This window comes from Brassica rapa, chromosome A03 (assembly GCF_000309985.2).
Source record: "Brassica rapa cultivar Chiifu-401-42 chromosome A03, CAAS_Brap_v3.01, whole genome shotgun sequence".
In the NCBI taxonomy this organism is placed as follows: Eukaryota; Viridiplantae; Streptophyta; class Magnoliopsida; order Brassicales; family Brassicaceae; genus Brassica; species Brassica rapa.
Window position 1 is genome coordinate 21424589 of NC_024797.2, and position 25614 is coordinate 21450202.

Sequence of the window (25614 nt, forward strand, 5' to 3'; positions counted from 1 at the left end):
TGCCCTTTGGGTATAAATATGAAATGTTAGAGTGCAAGTTGATTCTCTTAATTCTCTGGGTGCTGGTACATGGTAGGACGTCTTGGATGGCTTATGGATGGTATAGTATCTCTCATGGCTTCCATAAATATATTCGGGACATGCCCTTGTGAAAAGAAGGAAGAGTTTCCTAACTTTGAAGCCAGTTGGACCCAACTTAGTAGAATATGTACATCTTGAGTTTGATTAGATTTTGGGCCTGGTTACTTATTTTCTGGACTTCGAAGAGGCTCCCGTGACAGCCTAACTAGCTTCGGCCGAATGCAATTCTTGGTTGAGCTGCCATGAACTTGAATATTTAAGATATGGCTCATAGGGTATTGTTAAGGTCTTAAGTAAAATATGTATTTTTTAACACTGTCTTATTGAAATTGATTTGGAACATATTACATGAAGAATATGAAAAATAATGAGAAATCAATAGTCTTTCCACACCGAAAATAGAAAAGATAAACATGATTAGCAAAACTAAACTAGTATTTCTTTGAAAGTAAGATGAATTGGGTGTTTCCGTTTCAGCAATTACAGACGGACTTCTAATACCTTAAACGAAATTACGACAATAATTCTCATAGTTTAGATACATCTTCTTCTTCAGTTGCCTTGATTAATTTTGTCCCGAGTTAGCTTCAGTTAAGCTACCGTTGAACAAGCTTGAACTACAAAATACAAATCAGGTAGATAGTTGGGATTGACGACTCACGTCCCAAAACCAAAATCAACACGACAAAAACACTAACCACACAAAAGAAACAATAGAACCATAATCAGATCCAAAACAACAAGATCTCTTTCTGGAAAAAGGTTCTATCCAGAGAAACTAATATCTCTCGCCTTGGAAAGCACCGCAAAAAATGTAAAAATAATAGAAACATAGTAAAATCTGTATCTTATTGTTCCATGAAAATCATCCGATAATGCAATACGCTAAATACTAATTTGGTATTGAAATAATACAAAATTCAGTATCATAGTTGAAATGAATGATTTCGTATGCTTGTGTGTCTTAAGTTGCCCTTATACATATTTTGCTTTAGTGTGTTACAAAAAGAAAACATTATTTTTGCTCTGAATGGCACCACAGTTACCCGCACTTACGATTTATTCGAGTGAAATTGCTGTCAAGTTTTGTCATCCTCTTTACCATTTGTATAATATAAATCCTTTAATATACTTAAAAATAAATTCAAAGTTTAGGCTAGACAATCAAATATTATATAATTAATTTTAAATTTAAATTTTAAATTTGTTTATTTGTGAAGTGACAGTAACATTGTGCTGTCGAGCACATGATAATAGCACCAGCAAAACAAGAATCCAAGACTCATCAAATAATTGAAATTAGTATTATTCGATCTGTCCAAAAGCATCCATCGAAACTAACAGGGAACCCAACCTGGCCCCAGTTTCGACATGCTATCACCAAAGTACTCCATCACTCTCCCCCTTTACTCATTTCATAAGGAAAGCCTATTTTTACTTTTGTTTAACACATTTATACTTAATCCTTTTGTTTATATCTTGATGCAAATATCACCCATAAATTCAGGCTAAGTAACAAAAACTGTAAATAGTTGGATATTTTTATCATTTCAGGTTTATAGGTTTATGAAATTAACTAAAAGACAACCTCATCGATCAATTACGTAGATAGTGCATTTTGATCTTTACTATTGATTTACATAGGAAGTGTCCGAAATAGAGTTAATTTAACATGGTGTGGGTTGAAAAAAACCTAAAATGACTGTCGGTATAGGAAATATTATCTTATGGCAATTCCGAAACGATATCTTTTATTAGAAATCTCATGAACAAATTTATAAGATATGTTCAATCAGTTCGTAGTAACACACAATTGTATTTTGCTATTGACAAATTCCTAAAATACCTAAAAATATCCTACACAGCAGCAGTTGCGTCTCTCACAAAGATAACTCACTCACCAAGATCCCAAAACTTGTTCTTCTTGCGAATTCTATGATTCTCTCTATATACACACTCCACTGAAGAAGGAGAGTATGGTTGGATTTAATTAAAATTTCTAATTAATTGAACGAAATTGTTTTATCTATACTGTGTCGTTACAGCTTTGTTAAAGTTTCTAGCCTTTAAGCTTTCTTCAAGTTTTTGCAGTCTATCATCATCCTGATTCACTTCAAAAGCAATTCCTTTCACACATTTTGGTCTATTCTCAGTATTTTCCATTTTTGCAGCTTTGAGTAGTCCAACAAATTTGTCGAATTTCATCTCATCAGAGTTCATTGTCAAAAAAATTGGAAGGAAAACATCTGTTGAGCTTCTTGACCAGTTCCTTTTCTTTGTATTTCTTCCCAGGTCCCAAGCAATTATTCTTCATTCACAATGGTGTATAACTTAGCAGTTAGGCTGCCAAGTGTTTCATCGTCTCCCATTCACGATAAACTTTAATCTCCTTGCACAAAAACTCTAAAATCTTTTTGAACTTACATGGGTTTCATCCTATAAAGAAGTACACATATTTAGACTCAAAACCTTCTAGTCACCAAAATAAAATTTTGTCTGAGATAGATACTAATTCCAAAATTTGTAAAATTGACATTTTTGTCATTTTAAAACATTCGGTTTGTTGTAGTCTTGTAGATGATAAAACTTAACTTCTGACCGTGATCTGCATGAAGGATCGTCTACCAACTCTGGTGGTACCAAACAACAGTAGCACACGGTTTTTGGATATCATTTACCAAATTCGCCACCTATTTCTGTCCCACTGTTGACATTTTCTAAAGTTCATTTGGTGGTTTCCATAATTATGTATTCGGTGAGATCCAGAATGTTTTTTGTTTATTACTTACTTAAAGCACCTTCGCTAAAGTTGGGTATACATGTTTGGAAATAATAAGAGTAACTTCTAAGCTTTATGTCAATAAATACAACTCATTCACATCCCATCATAATTTGTTACACACTCGCTAACGTGTCAACTGACTACTAGCACCGCCAACTCTCACATGGCATCATGGGTTGTATTATACACTAACACACAGCTTCAATACGACGCTATGTATCTGCGTTTCGATGTGATTCCACTTTTCCTATATAAATAATTCCTTCACTTTTCCTCCATTTACATTTTCTTTACACTGAACCATCACTGAGAGAGTGCGCTTCACACAATAAACAAAAAAAAATGGCTAGGCAATTTGCTATTGTTGCGATCTGCATCGTCCTCATCGCCGGCGTCGGAGGTCAAGCTCCGTCGTCACCACCAACCACCACACCAGCACCACCCACCACAACAACTCCCCCGCCAGCAGCCACTCCTCCTCCTGTCTCAGCTCCTCCACCAGTCACAACTTCTCCTCCTCCAGCCACCACCGCTCCTCCTCCTGCTACTCCTCCTCCAGTCGCTTCTCCTCCTCCGGCCACTCCTCCTCCAGTGGCAACTCCTCCTCCAGCAACTCCCCCTCCCGTCGCATCTCCTCCTCCAGCAACTCCTCCACCCGTCGCATCTCCTCCTCCAGCAACGCCTCCTCCAGCTCCTCTTGCATCTCCTCCCGCTCAGGTTCCAGCTCTTGCTCCTACGACGCCAGACGCTCCCTCTACATCTCCGTCGTCTAGCCCGCCTCTCCCGGCCACTGATGGCCCTGGACCGAGCGCCGAAGGGCCAGGACCTTCCACAGATTCGAATGACCAGGTCCGTAATTTCTTCTCATTTGACTTGGATCTTGTACAATGTGTTTCAGATCTGAGATGGTTTTGACTTTGAAAAATGAGGTGATCACTGTCCATGATTAGATCTAAAACTAGTCTTGTCTCTCGAAAATTATGATTAGCGCAATTTAGCAGAAGAATCCTAGTATGTTATAAAGTGAGCAGTTGCAAGCGCAATTTAGGAAGATATGTTAATCTGCGCCCGTATCGTATTTGCCGATTTTCGGACAGTGCTACTGCATCTGTCTCGAGATCTTCGAACTCGAGCCGTGGGCGCGTGGGGTGCCGGAGTCACGTTAGCTTTGTCAGTATGAACGTGAACAATAAATAACTTCCACGTGTTGATCTTAAAAGCAGATCTTGCTTTTGACAAAAAAGTAGATCTAGATTTACTTTAGTCTTTAGTCAATAAAATAAGTCCGAAAGCATGCATGAATGACGGAGTTCTTTAAAGTCTGCAGTATTACTTTATTACTATATTTTAGAAACTTTTCAAACGATAACCCGGATTAATAAATGCTATTAAAACTTCTATTTTAAATTAATTATGTTGGAATTATAACATCAGATTACAAAGATGCTTCTGTAACCAATAAAAATGAAATGCTGATCCAATCTCTTATGTATTGTTTTGCAGAATGGAGCAAGCAAGACAGTTTCAAGCTTGGTACTTGGATCTGTTCTCGTTTGGTTTATGATCTAAGCGTGGGAGCCTTTCGCTCGGTGTTCCTTGCATTTGTTTTCATGTTGATGTTTGTTTGTTCCATTGTTATTACTTTCGGAACCGTATTCTTTTGGATTATTATCTTTTGGAGAAAATATTATTGAGACTTGAGATGGAGATATCAGGATATATTTCGTTTGGAGATATTTTGTGGCTTCTTCCCTTCTCATTCTATTTGATTATTAGTGTACTAAATTGCTTTCTTCCATGTCTACTTTTTTTTTCTTCCATGTCACCATTCCTTATATATTTGCCTCTGGGATTCAAACGCAAACACATGCTAAACTAGTGGCCAATCAAAAACCTGGAAAAGGAAGAAAACATAAACAATAAAAAAACTGAAAGATTGAAAAGGGTGGATTTTCTTGTCAATCTCTAAACAAAGTATAGTTTGCTGTTTTGCTGGTATAAATGCTTTTGAATTCAAAAGCTACACGTTTTTGTTTATGGAACGTGTTAAGAAGTTTGCATTCATCGAGTGAACCAAGCCTAATGTCAAACGTCTTACAGGGAACTTGGTTCACAAATGATTGATATCGCGATTGCTACAAAGAAAGCAAACGAGAAAAAAATAAGAGAGGGAAATAGTAAAATGACAAGGCAAAGATGTATGAGTTTTGGAATCTTAATATGAAACTCCCTAATTTGGTAGGACTCACTTCAGTAATTCACTATGAATCAACTCCGAAGAACATACCAAGCGACTCAACACTAACATCGTGAGTTTGGCTGGTAAGTTAGTTGAAAACATAAATATGTAACTGTAGAAGCTTTGGCTGGTGAAGTCCGACCTGCTTTGGATGCTCCAGCGACTGCGATGCCACTTGTTTTGGATGCTTAACAGTCTAGCCAGGGCCGGCTCAATACTGCTAGAGGCCCTAGGGCAAAAAAAAAAAATTTTACTCTCTAAAATTTATATAGAGATAATGTTTAAAATATTTTTAAAATTTAATCAATAATATTTTGTATATTTTGTAATGAAAATAAAACTATATACATATCAAATAATTTTGGGCCCTTTTCAATTTTATTTATTGTATTTATAATTTTTTTATATATAAAAATATAGATTTATAAAAAATTGGACCCTTTATTTATCATTACACGGGGGACACGGACTCGGACCCGGGGCGGTCGCACCGCTTGTCCCCCCTTGTAAGCCGGCCCTGAGTCTAGCCCTGCTACCGTTCAACGAAAGATGCGCCTCTCAATTTGGATGCCCAACAATTTACCCCTGCCCTGTCTCAGATGCTGTCTGTTTAGATATATCTGACCCTACATCTGTTACTGAGATCGGTATTGTAGCTGATCTTCGTAGTGAAAAAGGTCTTGTGATCGCAATTTCTGTTGACCCAATGACGAATGAAGCTCTGCCAAGTTACCTACTGAAGGGAATAAAGAGTTTCGTAAAGATAGCGTCCCAGCAAGCTCAATGGTGAAAAATCCATTGTGAGAAGAGGCACCGGTAGCTCAGGGGTCTGATACCTGGTGATCAAGGGCTAAAGGCATCACAAATAGACTTCAGAAAAAGGTAAACTTTTCATTGTTATGTCAGGGGAAATTTGTGATAAATACCTAATTCAGCAGTTGAGAAGAAAAGGAAGGGCTAGGAATGTTTTGTCCTAGGGCAATTCTACTCAGATGCATCCTCTAGATCCATCCTCTCAAAGTATAATTCACAACATTGTTAATGGAATTCGAAACACACAATTCAGAGATATTGAGGTCTCAACAATGGAGGGTCATGCCTTTCTCTTAGGATCCTGAGTTTGGCTACAAAAAACAGTGTTTAACCAGCATTTTTGACATATAGAGAGAATTAATTCATTCAAATATCATCTACTCGTCAATCTCATCTGAAATAGAGAAGAAAGAAGGGTGAATAACAAAAAAAAATCAATCAGTAAGGTATGTGATCTTAAAATGAAACAAGCAGGACACCTAAAGCGTCCAAAAACAAATAAAGATCCTAGTTACGAGATAAGTGCCACCTAAATCAATGTATTTTCCCTATATTAATAGTTTGTGTAAATTTAACGGACAAGAAGGAATACATCAATGAAACATATTGAAATTTACAAAAGGAATGTGACAAACAATCTAGGATTTGCATATTTTGCAGTGGTAAAAGTCTGTGAGTAATTCAAAATGTTTATTTTGTTGTCATATGTGTATAAATGTAATACACTCCTTATAAACCTATTAAACTACATGTGTCATTTTGCTTAGAAAATATAATTGAAAAAAATGTAACGTAGACAATTAAGTAGTTGAAGTACGTGATAGGCCTAACACGATGGTCCGTCTTTTAAAACCACCTAAAAGTTGTGGCAACTCAATCATAATTATTGACCAAACACTTCAAAATGAAGATTTGAAGATGAATCCTCAAAAAAAATCTATAAAATTTTATTTATTTGTATTATAATTTTTGATATTAACAAAAATTATTAATATTTATGAAATAAATAATTATAATGACCAAAAAAAATACAAGATAGTTTTGAGGTTTCACTATTGACAACCTCAAAATTCGAAGATTTGAAATTGTATTGAAATGACACAAAACTTCAAAATTTGAAGATTTGAAGTTGGGTTGGAGATGATCTTTCGTACAATACAAATTTAGATTTTCAAAATTATATAAAGAAATAGTTTATCGATTCACTTGGTTATATCTCGGAATATTTTAGGGGTGAATGGGACTGCTAGTCTTAACATTAACTCGAGAATTAATATTCAAAGATTAAATTGGAGAGCAGTTTTAAGTTTTTTTACGTATAGATAGAGGTAGTAAATACTCATTCTCTAAGGGAATGATTTTCTGATTGTTAAGACCTGAGTTCAAATACGTTGCAATTTGGGTATGTTTAATATTTTTTCCTTTATTGAAAGGCAAGAACGTAATTTTATCATTGTCTCTTTTCTTTTTACTACCAATTTTCTAAGGTTCTTGCCTGATAAAACTACCAATTTCTTTTCACTGATTTGACTTGTTTTCGACATCTTTTACTCAGTCATTTATATCATTTGTAGATTTAACTAAAACAAACTGATTTTTAACATAAACTCAAACAAAGTTTAAGTATTTTTGGATTTGTTGATCGATTAAGGTTAATTCACCACGGCCAAACATCGCCGTACGCATAACCACTGGCCGGACGGCCGAGTTAACGACTTTTTGGAACATGGGTTATATTGATTAAGCCTCTCTCATGAAATGTATTTATTGATTATATGTTGAGAAATATTATTTTATTGCCTTTTGCACAATTTGCAATGATAATATATGTTTTTAAGCAAGTATTTTTTAACTTGTTTTATTTACCCTGATTTACTTAAAATATTTAAAAAATGGTGAAAATAATACTCCCTCGTTTTAGAATGATACATGTTTTAGAATTTTCATGCTTATTAATAAAACATAATAAAAGTTAGTTATTAATGTATAGTTTTTTGTAATTTCATTTTTTTCATATTTCTAAACCAATAAAACTTCAAGAAATACAATTAATATTCTTGAAGTTCATAATTTTTCATTACTATTTGACAAAAAATGCATTGAAAATATAAAAACAAATGTTTTTTCTAGAATATGTAATTTTTTGAAACGGACGAAGTAATCACTATTCTTTTGTGGGTAATAAATATTTTGAATTTTTTTAAGTTTATAATTCCACGTCATAATAACTAGAACCCAATTAACACCTTAAAAAGAAGTGAAAAACTCATAAGCAAAAGATCCTTTTCTATTAAGTTCACCGGATCTTTCTTTTTATTTATTTAAATTTGGTTGGATCGCACATAGCTGCAGAACTTGTCACGGGAGAATCAAGGACACTTGGGAGTCTTTTTGCTGCTGAGCTTGTCACGGTAGCAAGGACACTCATGCTTGTTCCCATAAGTTCCTGAAGGAACACACTTGCACTCTTTGCAACATATTCCACAATACTTCAAACATCTATCATTCATCCCTGCATCTTTGCATCTCACTTCACACTTCCCTCCACACCACTTATCTAATTCTGGTCCCACTTTGATTTCAGGCGCAGGAGCCGCGGCGCCACCACCACCTTCATCACCATAATTTATTCATTCCGATTTTTTTCTTACATGTATAAATATACCTTTAGTGGTTTTGCATCTTATAGTTTTAACCAATAAGAAATATAAGTTATAACCAATAAGTATCAACAAACAATTATGACCTAAATCAGTTAGACCAAGTATATCATAATTAATTATGTGATCAAGAAAGAAACAGGGAAGACTCTTGAACAGATTCACAAACCTGAGATAGTAGCCGAAGCAAGGGATGAAGTGATTAGAAGAAGTGAGGCAACAAACAATATGGAGACAATTATCCTCATGTTTCTTTTCTCTGGTTTTCTTTAACTGCCCGAGGATGATTAGCAAAGATCAAGTTTCTATTCTTCTTGTGGTCTCTCTGTTGGCCTTTTATAGGCGCAGCTACCAACTTCTATATTTTATAGGATCGTAGTCTTATGTATTCCTGTTAATATTTTTATTAAATGAAGGAAAACCAGCTTTGGCGTTTATATATATAAATAAAACTAAATTTTCCATTATTTTAAATTTATACGATTAATAAAGAATTATAAAGAAATATTTCAGCCTGACGAAAAATTGAAAGAAATATACATGGTTCTTGTATATTTTTCTCAATAGTTAATAATAATTGGGGGTTTTGGACGAAACTCAGACTAATCTTCGGAGCTTTTAAGTAGTACGGGTATTCATAGACGTATGCTCAATGGTTGAAGTAATTTAAATAAGAGTAAAAAGACTCGAGTCATGGTCCCTAAGATATATGAGATGGGTTTTCAACACTAGTTGTTTGGAGAGAATGGTTTAGCACGCAAATCTAATTCATCAAAGCTCAATCGAGATGAACTGAATTGATAATGTTTACGTAACCAATCGACAAAGTCCAATTATTCCGTCAAAAGGTTACTTTATAGCTGGAGGTCGTAAATTCTAGATCGAGTGGATAACATCCAAAACTAAAGTGACTCGCGGTTAAACCTTTGCTCAACCAAGTTAGATCCTCAAAACAAGGACAAGCAAAAATCATTAATTTTTACTTATTTACTTGATGCATAAAATACTATTTTCGAACTGTAATATCTTTGATTTTGCTCTTTCGTATATCCCATATTCATTGTTATTATTAAGTCAAGTTTAAACAAAATATCTTAGAATAAAGATGATTTCAATTTTTCTAAATTTAATACTTTTTTTATAAAATGGTTGATTGCAAGTTTTAGCTCTCATAATTTGGTATTATTAGTTACCGGTTTTTTCTTAAATACCCTAAATACCGACTTGCCAAATCGACGCATCATGAATTGATCATAGTTTTGTTAGTGGACTAGAATGGAGTCATAGAAACCATTCAGCGTGAAAGTGTTCGGGATGCAAGTATGCCGCAGGTGCCTATCGCCCCTTCATGTTGAGATGAAAGGTCAATTTTAGGTGATGTGAGACATATTGCACAGACTTGACATATATGGAGGAAAATCTAAGGGATTAGCCAGCTTTTGCATCAAAATTGACTTCTTTCCATCCATTGGGATCGTCCATCTTTAGTATAACACATACCCAAGATGTCTAATTCTCATGCAGACGCACCATCGAAGGAAATTAGAAAGAGAGGAATTGTACTCTCTCGTGTAGCACTGACTGGTCGAGAGTCAGGTGATGTTGCCCACAACGATATGATATTGATCAAACTTGAGATACAATATGTGTTGTTGATAAAATATATTCACCGTTTCAAAAATCCACGTTTTAAAACAAATATTTCAAAATTAAATATTTTTTGCTTTTTAATGTATTATTTATTAGTAAATTGCAAACTTAAAAAAATTGTATTTATTGAAATTTAATTGGCCAAAAATTGTTGGAAATAATTTATTACAAAATACTATGCATTAATAATCAAAATTTAGTAAATATTTTTTAATATGTGCGAAAATTTTGAACTAACATTTAAGGAATATACATATTTTGTAAAAATACACGAAGTTTTACAACAAATTTAGTTATGTAAAACTACGTTATGTTTTTTCAACAAATAAGTATTTTGAGTTTGTCATAAATATACAGATGCAGCTGTCGCAAGAAGAATTTGGATCATTCAATTGTTATAGTCTCAAACATAAATGTGACACTCTTTGCATTAAATTTTGATGGAAACAGGCTGGTGACAGATGTAAAAGGAACAGAAACAAACAACGAGATTGTCTCCTTAAGAATTATTTCCACGCGGTTTCCGCACATGAGTCACACATACTCTTTTGTTCGCTCTACAACTCAGTTATCTGTTTGTTTTGAACTCCAAAATGGCACATCTTTCAACAACTATCAGATTGTCAAAGCAGATGTATACATATATTATTATCGTTGTAGAAAATAAATCGTTATTTTTGACTTCCAATACACAGTTTATTAATTTTAATCATCAATTTATTTTTTTATTAGTTAAAATATTATTAGGTGTATAAATAACTGTGTGTTATATATAAAAATTATACAAAATTAATTATTTTTTAATTTGTGTACATAAACTCAAAACGACACATAAAATGAAATGGAGGGAATATAGTTTTCCACGAAAACATACTCTTCACTTCTATGAAGTTGATCATATCATCATAATCATTAATATCGACAATTTCCTAGCTAGTATCTTTGAGTTTAAATTTGTTCAAATAATAATCTTACTACTTGTCTTTAAATATGAATCTTCTGACTGTTTCCTTACCAAACCATATTTGAGTTTAGGGACGCCAAAACAATACTGTATCAATGCATTATTCAGCAAAGTTTCTTGTTTAGTTTTAAATAGTTCTAGAAAAAGTTTATTAGGTGATTTTCCTTGGTGTCAATATTCGTTAATGTCACAAGTAAAACTGTGAAATTGATCAAGATCATCATTAGTGGTAATGCTGATCAATACGAGAAAAATATTTGGCGAATAAGAAATGCATAAAATAGCTATGTATTAGCTAGGGCCGGCTTATTCAACTAATGGATCCTGTGCTCAAAAAAAAATTTCAATATTGTTGTTATATTTTTATAAATCCAAAATTAAAACCTTAATTATGTATGCTTTTTAATAAACAAGATCCTAGTTCTTTAATGAAAATTACTGAAAAAATGAAGGACCTAGTGCAAAACCACCTCCAACACATGTGTAAAACAGTACTAATATACATAAAAAACAATGCACTGCTACTCAAGCACCATGCTTGTTCAAGTAAATGTTAAGACTTTTATGGTTGGAGTGCTATAATTAAATTAGGTGGTTTGCGTATTTAGCTTTTTATACATCATTGAGTGTATTAATTACATGATTTTAACGATACTTACTTTGGTTATTTGATTTTCAGTTATTGAGAAAATATTTTAGTACCGGCAATTTTCAGTTTATTTTCTTTTAACATTTGTAGACACCATTCTCATCACTAAATACTTCACACTACCTATGAATTGGATAATATACTCAGCATATCAAATATTGAATTAGGAACAACACTGATTTTAGTTGTAATCCAATACACTTGCTAAACAATGCCAAGTAGTTTCAGAACTTTATTCATCTTTCCAAAACAAAACAAAACAAAACGTAAAGTTTTCGGAGAGAGAAAATATTGCGCCAAGCAAACGAAAAAGCGCTACAGCTATTAAAAATCAAAGGGATCCCACATAATATGGAACTGAACTCTTCTAAACAAAAGTAACAGAATGATTTAAGTTTTTCTGAGGTAACCCAATCTTTGGATCTCTCACACCCCTTCAAAGTAACTGATGCATGCACTGTTGCATTACACACTCCTCTTTCCACTGCCTCTTCAAGTACCTGTTACAAGTTACAAGACAACTTTACAAATCAGGAATAAGACCCTGAGATCATATTCATAGACCTTAATGGCAGACATTCCCAACATCCAATTATTCTTCGCCAGCATATATTCTCGGTATTGGTTTCACAGAACATAACCTTTTCAGTATGATAACCAAAGACTGATTGTTCAAAAATAACAAAACAACTCAGAGAACAATCAAACAAAAAACACAAGAAGTTGTTGCATAAACCAAATTCAGTTAGGATTAAAGTCAAGAAGTATGCAAATTATTTCAAGCCACAAAGACTGTACCTTTAGCTTGAGTAATGACTGCAATACCAATTTGGCTGTTTAGTGCTAAATATAACTAACAGAGTCTAGTAAGGACATCAAGAAGCTCCACAGTGTTGTGGAAATTGAAGACATTCAGAAAAACAACAAACTACTCACAAAGAGAGGACAATTAGCGATCTTGACAAGTGCGTCGGAAGGTACCGTTTGGCAGCTCGCAGAAAGCACGCAAATTAACATTGAGATGAGAGGTGAGCTGAGAGGCAGCCACAACACTGTACAGAGGCAAGAAAGACTGCGTGCAACCAAGCGCTCCCAGATTCCTGAAACGAATCAGAAGACAAAAAATGTTCCTAGAATCTATAAGGCGATGAATCCAATTAGGAGGGAGCTAGGTCAAACCTGGAAGGAGATGAAAATGAGAAGCGACGGCCAGGTGAAGAGGATGGGGAAGGGCGGAGGCGAGGAAGCGCCGTCGTAGGGGTACGGAGAGACGGTGCTCTTGCGGTGGCGGCGGCGAAGGAACGGGCAGCGGATCGTGCATTGCGCCAAGCCATTTTTGGTGACTGTATGGAGAAAATGTGAATCTCACTGATTTTTTTTTGCTAGGGTTTACGAGATAGGGGAGAAAGTAGAAATTTTCATTTTTCATTTTGTAGCCCAAGTTTAATCACTTAAGTCTAAGGCCCATTAACATAAGTGACATAGCCCAAAAGAGTAAGACGGGAGATGTGATTGTGTTTGAGGCTTTGAGCTAGGAGTTAGTTAGTGTCTAACTGACTTGGTGGTGGTTTAGCCCCCAGCAGTTGTAATGCAGGGCTAGAAAGCTATGAACGTGGATGGTTTACAGGTTTAAATGTTATTTAAGCGATTTGGAAAACTGGTATAAGAGTTAGAAATTGGTGTTTTTGTGAAATACGTATGATCAGATACAATAAATGTATAATAATAAATTAACAATATTTATGTTTAATCTAATTATTAAAATTATTTTTTTATTATAAAATAAATTATTTTGATAAAATCTCATTAGGTTGGATCTATTGTTTTATTTGAATCTAACATTCAGAAACATACAAAAGTAAGATAAGTGGTAAGAAATACATGAGACAAAACGATGAAAAGTTGATATAAAGTTTGGTGTCTTCAAGTTTAAATAGATTGAAGAGTTTTAAAATGAGAAATATTACATTTTTGTTATAGCCATTTGAAAAAAAATAGGAAATGAGTTTATTTTCTTATATAAAGAGACAAAATTCCAATCAAATTAAGGCTTTGAATGGTGACCAATGAACGAAAGTGAACACTGAATTCCATATCGTTCCAAAAAAAATCACCATTCACAAGGAATAGTTAAATATTTTTTTTGTATTAATTTTATCATGATTTAAATTGTTAAATATTTTTTTGTTTTATAAAATATGAATGTAGGTACACGAAATATTATTGTAAAATAGGTATATAAAATATTAATATCAAATGGTACAAATATAAATATATAACTTATGCATCAAAAACAAATCACACGCTCAAATAATATAACATATAAATATACATTAAAAAAATTACACGCTTAGTTTTCCAGTTTTGTTGTAGAAATATTTTCCCAGTTACTGACATATCCAAGTAAATGTTTCACAAAACCTTTTTACAGGATTTCGATAACCTTGACTAGGGGTAACGTATCGCTCATTATTCATTGGATCGCAAATGATCTTGCACGGGTTGTCACAAATTGCTGGAGTTGCTTTTTTTGATGCTTTCATGCATTGATTTATGATACAATCTTTTATACACACATCTCTTGGCATTGAATCAGAAACTTGTATCGAACAAATCATTGTAAATAAAGTTAAAATCATGAATGCCCTATAAGTTTTATTTAACACTTGAGCTGCCATAAGTACCGTGAATGTGTAATTCAAAGTGTATAGTTTTGTTTATTGTGTTGTGAAGCAAAGATGATTTAGTAAAAAAATTTGGATAGATCGAGATGATTTATATAGTAAAAAGTTTTTACCAGATTCTTGAAGCCAGTAATTTTTGGGAAGTCAATTCGTTGTTTTTAATTTCTTTTTCTTAATTAAGAAAATATATCGATTGATTTTTCAAACATTTAGGTGTGTTAAAAGCACTGGCCACCTAGGCAACTATTTTCTGTGAGTTAAAGTAACTAACTGTCATATTATCATTTTTAGCTTATACAACACATATTCAAGTAACATTTTTTTTTTTTAAATTTGTAATCATGTGTTGTAAGTTGTAACAAAAGTCTATTTCAATACATAGAAGTATAGGTCTGTTAAGCCCTGGCCACCTAAGCAACTATTTTCTGTGAGTTATAGTAATTAACTGGTCATATTATCATTTTTAGCTTATACAACACATATTCAAGTTGATAAAAAGTTTGGTATCTTCAATTTAAATGGATTGAAGAGTTTTAAAAGGAGAAATATTACATTTTTGTTATAGCCATTTGAAAAAAAAAATAGGAAATGAGTTTTTTTTTTTATATAAAGAGACAAAATTCCAATCAAATTAAGGCTTGGAATGATGACCAATGAACGAAAGGGAACACTGAATTCTTTATCGTTCCCAAAAAAAATCACCATTCACAAAGAATAGTTTTTCCTTCTTGTTCCTCCCCATTCCTTTTTTGTAGAGAAATATAGAATAAAAGCATTCCTTATTAAATTTGATAAGGAACAAACATTTCTTTTCATTCATGCAATTTTATTCCCATATGTTTCTTTCCTATTCGTTCCTCGTGTTAATTTGATAAGGAACACATATTCTTTTCATTCCTGCAATTTTATTTTCATACGTTCATTTCCTATTCGTTCCTCATGTTCCTGAAAAGGTCACCAGTCGGAGCCTAAGAAATTTCGTTGTATAAGTCTTCTTACAAAATCTGCTAGTGATTACAGTTTAGTAGACTTCTCAAAACGTTTCATAACCTTAAATTTTCTTTACATGTGAAGAAGACTTATAAAGAAGTATGCATTTAGCATACTTTTTAAGAAGTCTTCTACCTTTAATCGTTAAATCAAATATTTTAACTAGATAGAAATAAACACATCATTAAACATAAAATTAACTTATAAAGTGTTTAATATATGCAAAATTAAACACGTAAATGTCAATTTTTTATTAAAAAAAAACTATTTAAGATTCCAAATTTAAAAAATACTAACATTACTTGAACATATGTTACAAATCCTAACCAGTTAAATTCATGACTTATAATTTATATTCACTCATCTATGTCGAAAACAATTCAATTTTATTAAATTTCAATTTAAAATTTAGAATTGTTTATAGGGCTTTTTGCAAAATTGACCTACAACTTAAAGTCAAACACAAAACTAACCTCCCTTTTTTTTGAAAATTAGTTTTGCCCTATTCACCCCACAAGTTCATACAATTTACGAAAATGCCATCAATTTTTTTTTTTTTTTCGAAAATGACATCTTTACTCTCTCACCCTCATCATCTTCAAGTAATTACAAGATTGCCATTGATATCAATACCACAACCACCATGAACAACCAATTTGAAGCTCTTAATGCTCCCAAAATCGATTTACCCTTCTTCTTTTTCCATTCTTGTGAACTAAACACAACATATCTCTCACTTTCTCTCCACAATGAGCTAAAAAAACCCAAGATTTTGATTCTAAAATTTTTATGGTTCATAGAGTCATAGAAGCTAACGATTATGGGTGGGTGACTTTCGTTTGTGATTCTGTGTGCTTGGAGAAGCCTTATGTATGCTAAGGAACTTATCTCACCAATTTAAGGTATGACATCGAGTTTTTTTCCAGATCTGTTCGTCAGACGACTTACTTGGGAAGTCGTCTGGCTGTAGACGACTTACCTGGAAGTCGTCTGGCTGTAGACGACTTACCTGCAAGTCGTCTGGCTGTAGACGACTTACCTGGAAGTCGTCTGGTCAACGCAGAGGTTATTTTTGCAATTGACTTTGAAATCTGTAACCTGAGACGACTGAAAGTTAAGTCGTCTACTATTGTTTGGTTTCAAAAAAATTTCCAAAGAACCTAGACGACTTACATTTCAGTCGTCATAGGTTAGTTTTGCATTTGACTGGATAATTTCAGAAGTTTGACTTCCCCAGACGACTTACATTTCAGTCGTCTGGCGAAAATTAAAATAATATTTTTTTAAAAGTAAACGACTTACAATTAAGTAGTCATAGGTTAGTTTTGCAATTGAAAAAAAAAACTTCAAGATTTAATTATACACAGACGACTTATAATTCAGTCATCCACCAGACGACTTAATTGTAAGTCGTCCAGGATTTTTTTCCGATTCTGGTCAAACCTGGTAAATTCTGGACGACTTACATTTCAGTCGTCTCGTGGACAACTGAATTATAAGTCGTCTGTATATAATTAAATCTTGAAGTTTTTTTTTTCAATTGCAAAACTAACCTATGACGACTTAACTGTAAGTCGTCTACTTTTAAAAAAATATTATTATTTTAATTTTCACTAGACGACTGAAATGTAAGTCGTCCAAAAAGTCAAACTTCTAAAATAATCCAGTCAAATGCAAAACTAACCTCTGACGACTGAAATGTAAGTCATCTAGCTTTTTTGGAGTTTTTTTTTTAACCAAACAATAGTAGATGACTTAACTTTCAGTCGTCTGAAATAACAGATTTCAAAGTCAATTGCAAAAATAACCTCTGCGTTGACCAGACGACGTATAGTTTAGTCGTCTAGACAACTTAGATTGAAGTCGTCCGCGTCTTCTCCGCTAGTTTTTAAGTCTTCTACGTTAGTTTTTGAATAACTTGTATTTTTAAGAGTGATAAGTAACTTCAAGATATGTAAAACTCATATTTACAAAATATGTTCTCTCCCTTAGTTTTACTAAATTTGACTAAGTTTTTCAACACAAACTTATAAAAAAATATGATATGCTTTGACTAGTTACTACTGTTTGTTTCCATCTCTTAAATATTATTGTTATAGACAATAATGATGACTATTGTTATGAGTTGGAAGAAGGGTTAAATGCTTCTTAAAATGTTGTATCAATATGAAGCTACCAACATTCTTGTTTATTAAGATGAGAAAAAGGCCATTGAAGTTTATTATTGCATATGAGAGATCCAAAGATAAGAAAAAAGCTACTGAAGTCTATTATTTCATTGATTTGTAAATGTGTAAGCACATTGTTAGCACATTTAATACATCTTGGAAAACATTATTACTGATTTTACAAAAAATTCACAACTAAAAGAGTAGACATGCAATTCACAAAACAGACCACAAACAAAACTATTATAGATCATTCCTCTACAAAGACAAGCTTGGATTCCACTTGAGTAGACAAGACCAGACGACTTTTAAGAAGTCCAGACGACTTCTAAGAAGTCCAGACGACTTCCAGGAAGTTTAGACGACTTTGTCAGAAGACTTTTAGGAAGTTCAGACGACTTCCAGACGACTTTACAAGAAGTCCAGACGACTTTTAGGAAGTCCAGACGACTTCCAGACGACTTCCAGACGACTAACAGGTAAGTCGTCCCAGAAGTCTTCCAGATCTGAAAAACCTGCATATTAAATCCAGATCTGAAAAGCCTGCATATTCAAAAACGTTCAAATGGCTTAAAAACAGAAAAAATGAGTGGAAGATTAGATAAATCTACCTTTACAGAACACACAAAAATAGATATCTAAAAATAATAGATCTACCTTTAAATTAGTGGAAGATGAGTATCATCTAATTAAAAACCTGCAAAAAAAATAGATTAGTAAGAAAGACATGAGACAAAACTGAAAAATTCATATAAAGTTTGGTGTTTTCAAGTCAAAAAGATTAGAGTAGGTTTGGAGAGTTTTAGTTTGGGAAAAAATTAAGAACTTTATACAACAAGAAGTTACCAAATGAAGAAAAATCAGACATAAGAACTTACCAAAACGCTCAGAAAAATCCAGACGACTTCCTGGAAGTCCAGACGACTTCCTGGAAGTCCAGACGACTTCCTGGAAGTCCAGACGACTTCCTGGAAGTCCAGACGACTTTGTCAGAAGACTTCCAAAAAGTCCAGACGACTTCCAGACGACTAAACGGTAAGTCGTCCTGTTAGTCGTCTGGAAGTCTTCCAGATCTGAAAAACCTGCATATCAAATCCAGATCTGAAAAACCTGCATATCCAAAAACGTTCAAATGACTTAAAAATAGAGAAAATGAGTGGAAGATTAGATAAATCTACATTTATAGAACACACAAAAATACATATCTAAAATTAATAGATCTACCTTTAAATTAGTGGAAGATGAGTACCATTTGATTAAAAACCTGCAAAAGAGATAGATTAGTAAGAAATACATGAGACAAAACTGAAAAATTCATATAAAGTTTGGTGTTTTCAAGTCAAAGAGATTAGAGAGAGGTTGGAGAGTTTTAGAATGATGAACATTACATTTTTGTTGCAGCCATTTGAGAGGAGGAGAGAGAATGTGTAAATTTTTCTTTATATAGGGAGACAAAAAATCCAATTAGGTTAAATATTTTTGACTCAGACGACTTCCTGGACGACTTAAATTTCAGTCGTCTGGTGAAGAAATTAAAACAGATGACTTACATGTAAGTCGTCCAGAAGAGTTTAATATTTTTAGCGGGAAACTAAATATTTTTAGCGGGAAACTAAAATAGAAGACTTTCCAGACGACTTACAAGTAAGTCGTCTGGTTTAAATTATTTAAGCGGGAAAATAATTTTTTTCAAAAATTTTAGGCGGGAATATTTGGACGACTTACATGTAAGTCGTCTGTTTTAATTTCTTCACCAGACGACTGAAATGTAAGTCGTCCGAGTAAAATGATCCGGTTAGGTTAAAACGTACATTGGTAAAATTAAAGGTTCGGTACGATGTGGACGACTGAAATATACGTCGTCCGAGTAAATTATTCAACAGACGACTGAAATATAAGTCGTCCACACCCTAAACATAACCCCTAAACTTAATTATCTAATTAAACACTTCATAAAACCAAATCAAACTTGAAAAGTGTTTACTATACACAGAAATAAACACATATAGGTGAAAACTAATTTTTGAAAAAAACATTTTAGTGTTTCAGAATCTAACCCTAACAATACATACAATACTACAACATATGTTTGCCAAACTCCTAAACCAAAGTATTTCATGATTCACTACTTCCACTTATCTATCTTCAAAACAAATCAATTTTATCATATCTTAATTTATATCACTTAAAACTATTTATAATTACTTGATTTTTATTTTTTACGCATCAAAATATTTTTTTACAAGATTTATAAATTATTTTTAAAATAAACTGGTACCACACGACTTACACTTCAGTCGTCCAGACGACTTCCAAAATCTCAGATGACTCAGACGATTTACTGGGGCTATATTCGTAAAAATGGCTTCTGTTTTTTTGTTTGGTCACAAGGGGCTGAGCTGTAATTTCACTAGGCTTTTAGGTTAGTTTTGCATTTGATTCAAGTTTGGGTATAGGTTTGGGATTAAAATCAAGTTGTGGGTTAGTTTTGGCAAAAATCCCTTGTTTATATTTACGTGATTTTGATTTATTTTCAAAATAATATTTTTTAAATTTTATAAATTGATTTTAAGATTAAAATACACTTCTCGAGAAATCTTTTCGGGATGAGTAGATTTTTCAAAAAGCTTTATGGGAGAGTTGTTTTTTTTTTTAAACACTGCATTCACTACACGGATGAGATACATGGATGAGATACAAAGCCAGCAGCACACATCAGTGTCTCTGGAAACAAAGCTGGACAAACCAAAGGTTTCCCAGAAACTAAAGCCCTAACAAGGGAAACGACAAGAACAACGACAAGAACAACACCTAATCAAAAAACATAAGAGATAAGAGATAATTGTAATTTTACTATCATTTCTGTTACTTTTGCATATGATCAAATTTAAATTATTTATTTGCATTCAAATTTAAGTTTTGAGTCATTTTTGGCAAATCTCATTATAATCTTTTGGAATGAGACATCTAAAGGTCAGAGTTTCAATCTGATATTTATGTATTAATTTTATCATGATTTACATTGTTAAACATTTTTTTTGTTTTATAAAATATGAATGTAGGTACACGAAATATTATTGTAAAATAGGTATATAAAATATTAATATCATATGGTACAAATATAAATATATAACTTATGCATCAAAAACAAATCACACGCTCAAATAATACAACATATAAATATACATTAAAAAAATTACACGCTTAGTTTTCCAGTTTTGTTGTAGAAATATTTTCCCAGTTACTGACATATCCAAGTAAATGTTTCACAAAACCTTTTTACAGGATTTCGATAACCTTGACTAGGGGTAACATATCGCTCATTGTTCATTGGATCGCAAATGATCTTGCACGGGTTGTCACAAATTGCTGGAGTTGCTTTTTTTGATGCTTTCATGCATTGATTTATGACACAATCTTTTATACACACATCTCTTGGCATTGAATCAGAAACTTGTATCGAACAAATCATTGTAAATAAAGTTAAAATCATGAATGCCCTATAAGTTTTATTTAACACTTGAGCTGCCATAAGTACCGTGAATGTGTAATTCAAAGTGTATATTTTAGTTTATTGTGTTGTGAAGCAAAGATGATTTAGTAAAAAATTTGGATAGATCGAGATGATTTATATAGTAAAAAGTTTTTACCAGATTCTGGAAGCCAGTAATTTTTGGGAAGTCAATTCGTTGTTTTTTAATTTCTTTTTCTTAATTAAGAAAATATATCGATTGATTTTTCAAACATTTAGGTGTGTTAAAAGCACTGGCCACCTAGGCAACTATTTTCTGTGAGTTAAAGTAACTAACTGTCATATTATCATTTTTAGCTTATACAACACATATTCATGTAACATTTTTGTTTTTAAAACTTGTAATCATGTGTTATAAGTTGTAACAAAAGTCTATTTCAATACATAGAATTTTAGGTGTGTTAAGCCCTGGCCACCTAAGCAACTATTTTCTGTGAGTTATAGTAATTAACTAGTCATATTATCATTTTTAGCTTATACAACACATATTCAAGTAACATTTCTGTTTTTAAAACTTGTAACCGTGTGTTGTAAGTTGTAACAAAAGTCTATTTCAACACACAGAAGTTTGGGTCTATATTTGTACACCATCTCGTAGTGAAAATTTCTTTTTTTTTTTCTTGTGAAAATTTCTTTCCATATTCGTTATTATAAAAGTCGATATAGATATGATAAAACATGTGCATGTTAAATAAAAATCATAGTTTATAATGTGTCTTATAAATAAAAAATTAAAATTTATAATAGTTTAGCGTGTATTTAAACAGATAGCCACATTAAAAAATCCTTCTGATAAAGATAATTTTATTTCGATAAAAAGAATAAGTTGTAGTGAAAAACAATAATCAAGTAGCATATTATATTATTGAAATTCTTGAAAACAAAATTTAGATAGATTAAGAATTGGTTAGTGGTAAAACACACACACACGTGTTTGTCGCATAAACCTGATTTAAAAAAATTTGATAAGATTTTTTTGAAAGATTTTTATTAAAAATATTATTGAGGAATTGCATTTAATCATTAGTATCTTTATATATAAAGAACAGTTTACTCCCTCCTGGTGATGCCACATAGGATTCCACATCAGAAAGTCGAAGGCCCTGGACGCGACACCTGTCCGCTTCACCAAAACGTGTCGTTTCATTTAATTGCGTACGAAATTGATATGGGCTTTAGCTACAATTTGGAAGTGGACTTTGTAAAAAGCCATTTGGGCTCATAAAACAAAACTAATAGACATGGACGTTCTCAACATCGTCTTCTCCGCTTTCTCTTAAGGTTCTTTGTATCCTGAAGATAAGATTAGGTCTAACTCCAATGGAGGTTGTACGAGGTCGTATGTCTCAAAAATTCGTTTGGAATCACTGTGTCGTTTTCGTTGATGACGTTTCGTTCCTGATTCATCGCCTCTCTTACGTTATATAATTAAGTGTTCATCGCTATTAACATCGTTCTTTACTCCTTGGACCCACTCACCCACGATTCGTCATTCAATACTTCTCTTCTCCCTTCTAGGCACCTATAAAAAGGTGTGTCTTCTTCTCATAAACATCATCCTCACCAATCCAACTTCGCGATTTTAAATGTGCCTGTATTAAACCGCTCCGGAACCATCGAATCCATTGGCAAGGCAAGTCCATCTCTCGCTGGAAATTTGGAAACCAGGTAGGTATTACTGAGATTATGTCACTCATCTGTATTAAGTTCCCTTGAGATATTTTGCTTTTGAAAAAAAAATGGTTCCATTATATAAGATTGATGTGAAATATGCTGCCCAGTTCTCATGTTCATGTTCTTATTAACTTCGAATTCGGTGATACAACGATTGAGTTAATGTTAGAGAGGTTTCTGGTTGTAATTTGTTTTCATCTGTTTAGTTGTTGATCAATCTTATTCCAGTGTGTGTTTGATTGCCTTTAAACCCTCTATTTAGGCTTAGATTAAAGTCTTCTGTAACTTTATTTTTCTTAGGATCGTGCTCTTTTTTTTTGGAGGAGGATACACAGAAAAGGCTATTGTAAAACCTTCAAATCCCCGCCGGTGTCTTTCCAAAAGGTATAGCGGCTTTCCCTGAAGTGGAGCTTGGTTTCCTTGGAGTAGAACCAGGCTTCTGAATTCACGTAAGTTTGCTTCTTCTGCTTTTGTTTCATTCTAGCTCAGTTTTGTCCTCAGTGATGATCCTTTTTGTTAAAATCTCTTGCTTACTTTAAGCTTATTTGATATTTTTTCCGCTACAAATCTCCCTGCAGCTAGCTAATTTTCCTAGATATCCAGTTATAGTTCTTGGCCCAACTATTGGTGAAAGAGAATAAGTAGATCGGGTAGGAAACGTATTTGAATTAGGATTCCACTGAAGAAGATATTCAATATCTTAATGGAAACGAAAACGTTTGGAATGCAGTTTTTTAATTTATGTCTGGCACTAGGTTATGATGATGCGGACGGTGAGCATCCGAAACCTACACAGTACTCGGCAGTCAGCAGAAGGTTAGCCTCCAGAAGCAATTACGACGATGATGATGCCACTACGATGGCTTACTATGATGCTAGAAAATCTTTGGAGTAAGACAGAAAGAAAGAAACTTTTCTTTTCTCAAAAAAAAAAAAGGTCGCATGTTTTCTAGAAGGCGAGAAACGTCCAATATCTCCACTGTTGAAATGCCTATGTGATTTGATTATCGGCATAATTAATAGGTCACATGTTTTTTAAAAGGCATACGAAGACGTTTCGTGTTGTGTGATTTTATTTTAAAAACGTTGGTCTAAACCTAAACCCCATGTGATTTGATTATAGAGAATAACAACATAGAATTCAAACTGTTAAGGTTTTTGTATTTTAGCCAAAAATCAATTTTTTTTTTTGTTTTTTCAAAATCTCAAAAGTGAGTAAACTATAAACACTTACTATATTATTTTATATATTTTCAAAATATTGGTTACTGATTAAAACATGAAGATAAATCGTTAATTATTAGTTGCATAATTTAATATAAAAAGTGCAACATAAATAAAATGTTTTAACTCAATCAAATTATAAATAAGCCTTCAAACAAAAACAAATGACTTGCAAATTGTTAGTCCTGTCATCAAACATTTGTCCAGTTTTACTTACATACATAAATATTGAAGAAAAACAATTAATTATATTGCTCCTAACCTTTTTTGTTTCATAATAGGATTTGAAAATATCAAAAGTGACATGTAAAAACAAAAAAATATATACACAATTCTTAAATATAATATTTTAAATTTAATTTGGTATAACATATTATAAACTTAGCAATCACTTGAACTATATGTTGCAGAAATTAAACAGTAGTCTGATTAAAAATTACTGGAGCTTTATTCTACCTTTAGGAACTTAGTTCCATATATATAAACCGGTTTAGAGCCGTAAGTTTAATTTTAATCTTTTTATTTTCTAAGTTTAGAGATTTTGTTAATTTTTAAAGTGATGGTTTGATCATGACTCCTCTGAAATTATTTTTTGGATCAAATTAACAATTATTTGTATTAAATGCATAAATATTTTTTTAAAACAACACTCTTGCATTCGTAGTACTAATAATGTAACCCCAAAAAAATGAAAGAGAAAAAAATCATTTTTCTTAAAATCATCCCAAATGACTCCATAATTAACAACATCAAACAAAAAATAATTAACAACATCAAACAAACAAATACAAAAAACATATATAATATTTTCACATAAAAGTTCAAAATTGACAATCTTTCATAACACGACAAAAACATCCTGACAAATAATTTTTTAAGAAAACATGTCTAAAAGAAAAAATCCAACTTACTAATTAAAATATTCAGCTCATCACCTAACAACTTGATACGTCAGAATAACAGGAAAACATTCAGGTTCAACGAAACTAACTCTCTCGAAGATGAGAGAATAGTCGCCTTGGTTCGGTCTTGGTGAGACACCTGAACAAACGCTGGAGTTGCTCTCAGAAACAAGTCTCAAGAATAGAGATCTATGGATAGAGAAATAGAAAACCAAAATAAATATACCACATATAATCCCTAATCCAATAAAACCATCCACCTAATCCATAGCTTAAAACATAAACCATTATCACCCATATCAATTCTATTCGCAATCTAACCACATAAATAACAAAATATAACAGCAATATTACAAATCTTAATCGCTAAAAAATCATATCCCGCCCGTAGGGCGGGCCGACCCTAGTTACATATATACCATTGTTCTAGGTTCTTCAGGTGGTTAGTATATAATAATATGAGTGCAGCCCAGCCTCTTGAAACCATATCCCAGCTATATATAATGCAAATTTCCTCATAATAATTACTAAACTTTTCAACTTTATTTATTTTTCGTAAAACCTCAACAAATTGTTTTAGAGAAACGGATGCACTATCTGTA

At 32.7% G+C, this 25614-nt stretch overlaps 5 protein-coding genes across 6 annotated transcripts; 1 reads left to right on the forward strand and 4 right to left on the reverse strand.

The window, feature by feature from the left end:
* The first annotated feature begins 3132 nt into the window (after positions 1-3132).
* Positions 3133-4665, forward strand: LOC103860410 (classical arabinogalactan protein 9). Its single transcript, XM_009138012.3, has 2 exons — positions 3133-3712; positions 4367-4665. Exons 1-2 carry the CDS (start codon positions 3206-3208, stop codon positions 4430-4432), a joined length of 573 nt encoding a protein of 190 aa, XP_009136260.2. The 5' UTR covers positions 3133-3205; the 3' UTR covers positions 4433-4665.
* Positions 4666-8091: 3426 nt separating this feature from the next.
* On the reverse strand, positions 8092-8986 carry LOC103860411 (gibberellin-regulated protein 7). The gene is made up of 2 exons (XM_009138013.3): positions 8745-8986; positions 8092-8526 (listed from the first exon to the last, which is right to left on the reverse strand). Exons 1-2 carry the CDS (start codon positions 8821-8823, stop codon positions 8285-8287), a joined length of 321 nt encoding a protein of 106 aa, XP_009136261.1. The 5' UTR covers positions 8824-8986; the 3' UTR covers positions 8092-8284.
* Positions 8987-12045: 3059 nt separating this feature from the next.
* LOC103860412 lies at positions 12046-13270 on the reverse strand. Of its 2 annotated transcripts, none has more exons than XM_009138015.3 (3): positions 13018-13270; positions 12820-12938; positions 12046-12338 (listed from the first exon to the last, which is right to left on the reverse strand). In XM_009138015.3, exons 1-3 carry the CDS (start codon positions 13170-13172, stop codon positions 12331-12333), a joined length of 282 nt encoding a protein of 93 aa, XP_009136263.1. In that variant the 5' UTR covers positions 13173-13270; the 3' UTR covers positions 12046-12330. The 2 variants fall into 2 exon arrangements, with proteins under 2 accessions (XP_009136263.1, XP_009136262.1); XM_009138014.3 differs by having other exon boundaries at positions 12775-12938.
* Positions 13271-13500: 230 nt separating this feature from the next.
* LOC103861097 lies at positions 13501-16042 on the reverse strand. Its single transcript, XM_033288953.1, has one exon. It carries the CDS (start codon positions 14514-14516, stop codon positions 14226-14228), a length of 291 nt encoding a protein of 96 aa, XP_033144844.1. The 5' UTR covers positions 14517-16042; the 3' UTR covers positions 13501-14225.
* A 4466-nt stretch (positions 16043-20508) lies between these two features.
* On the reverse strand, positions 20509-22880 carry LOC117132813. Its single transcript, XM_033288002.1, has one exon. The coding sequence runs from the start codon at positions 21210-21212 to the stop codon at positions 20922-20924; it is 291 nt and encodes a 96-aa protein (XP_033143893.1). The 5' UTR covers positions 21213-22880; the 3' UTR covers positions 20509-20921.
* Positions 22881-25614: the final 2734 nt, after the last annotated feature.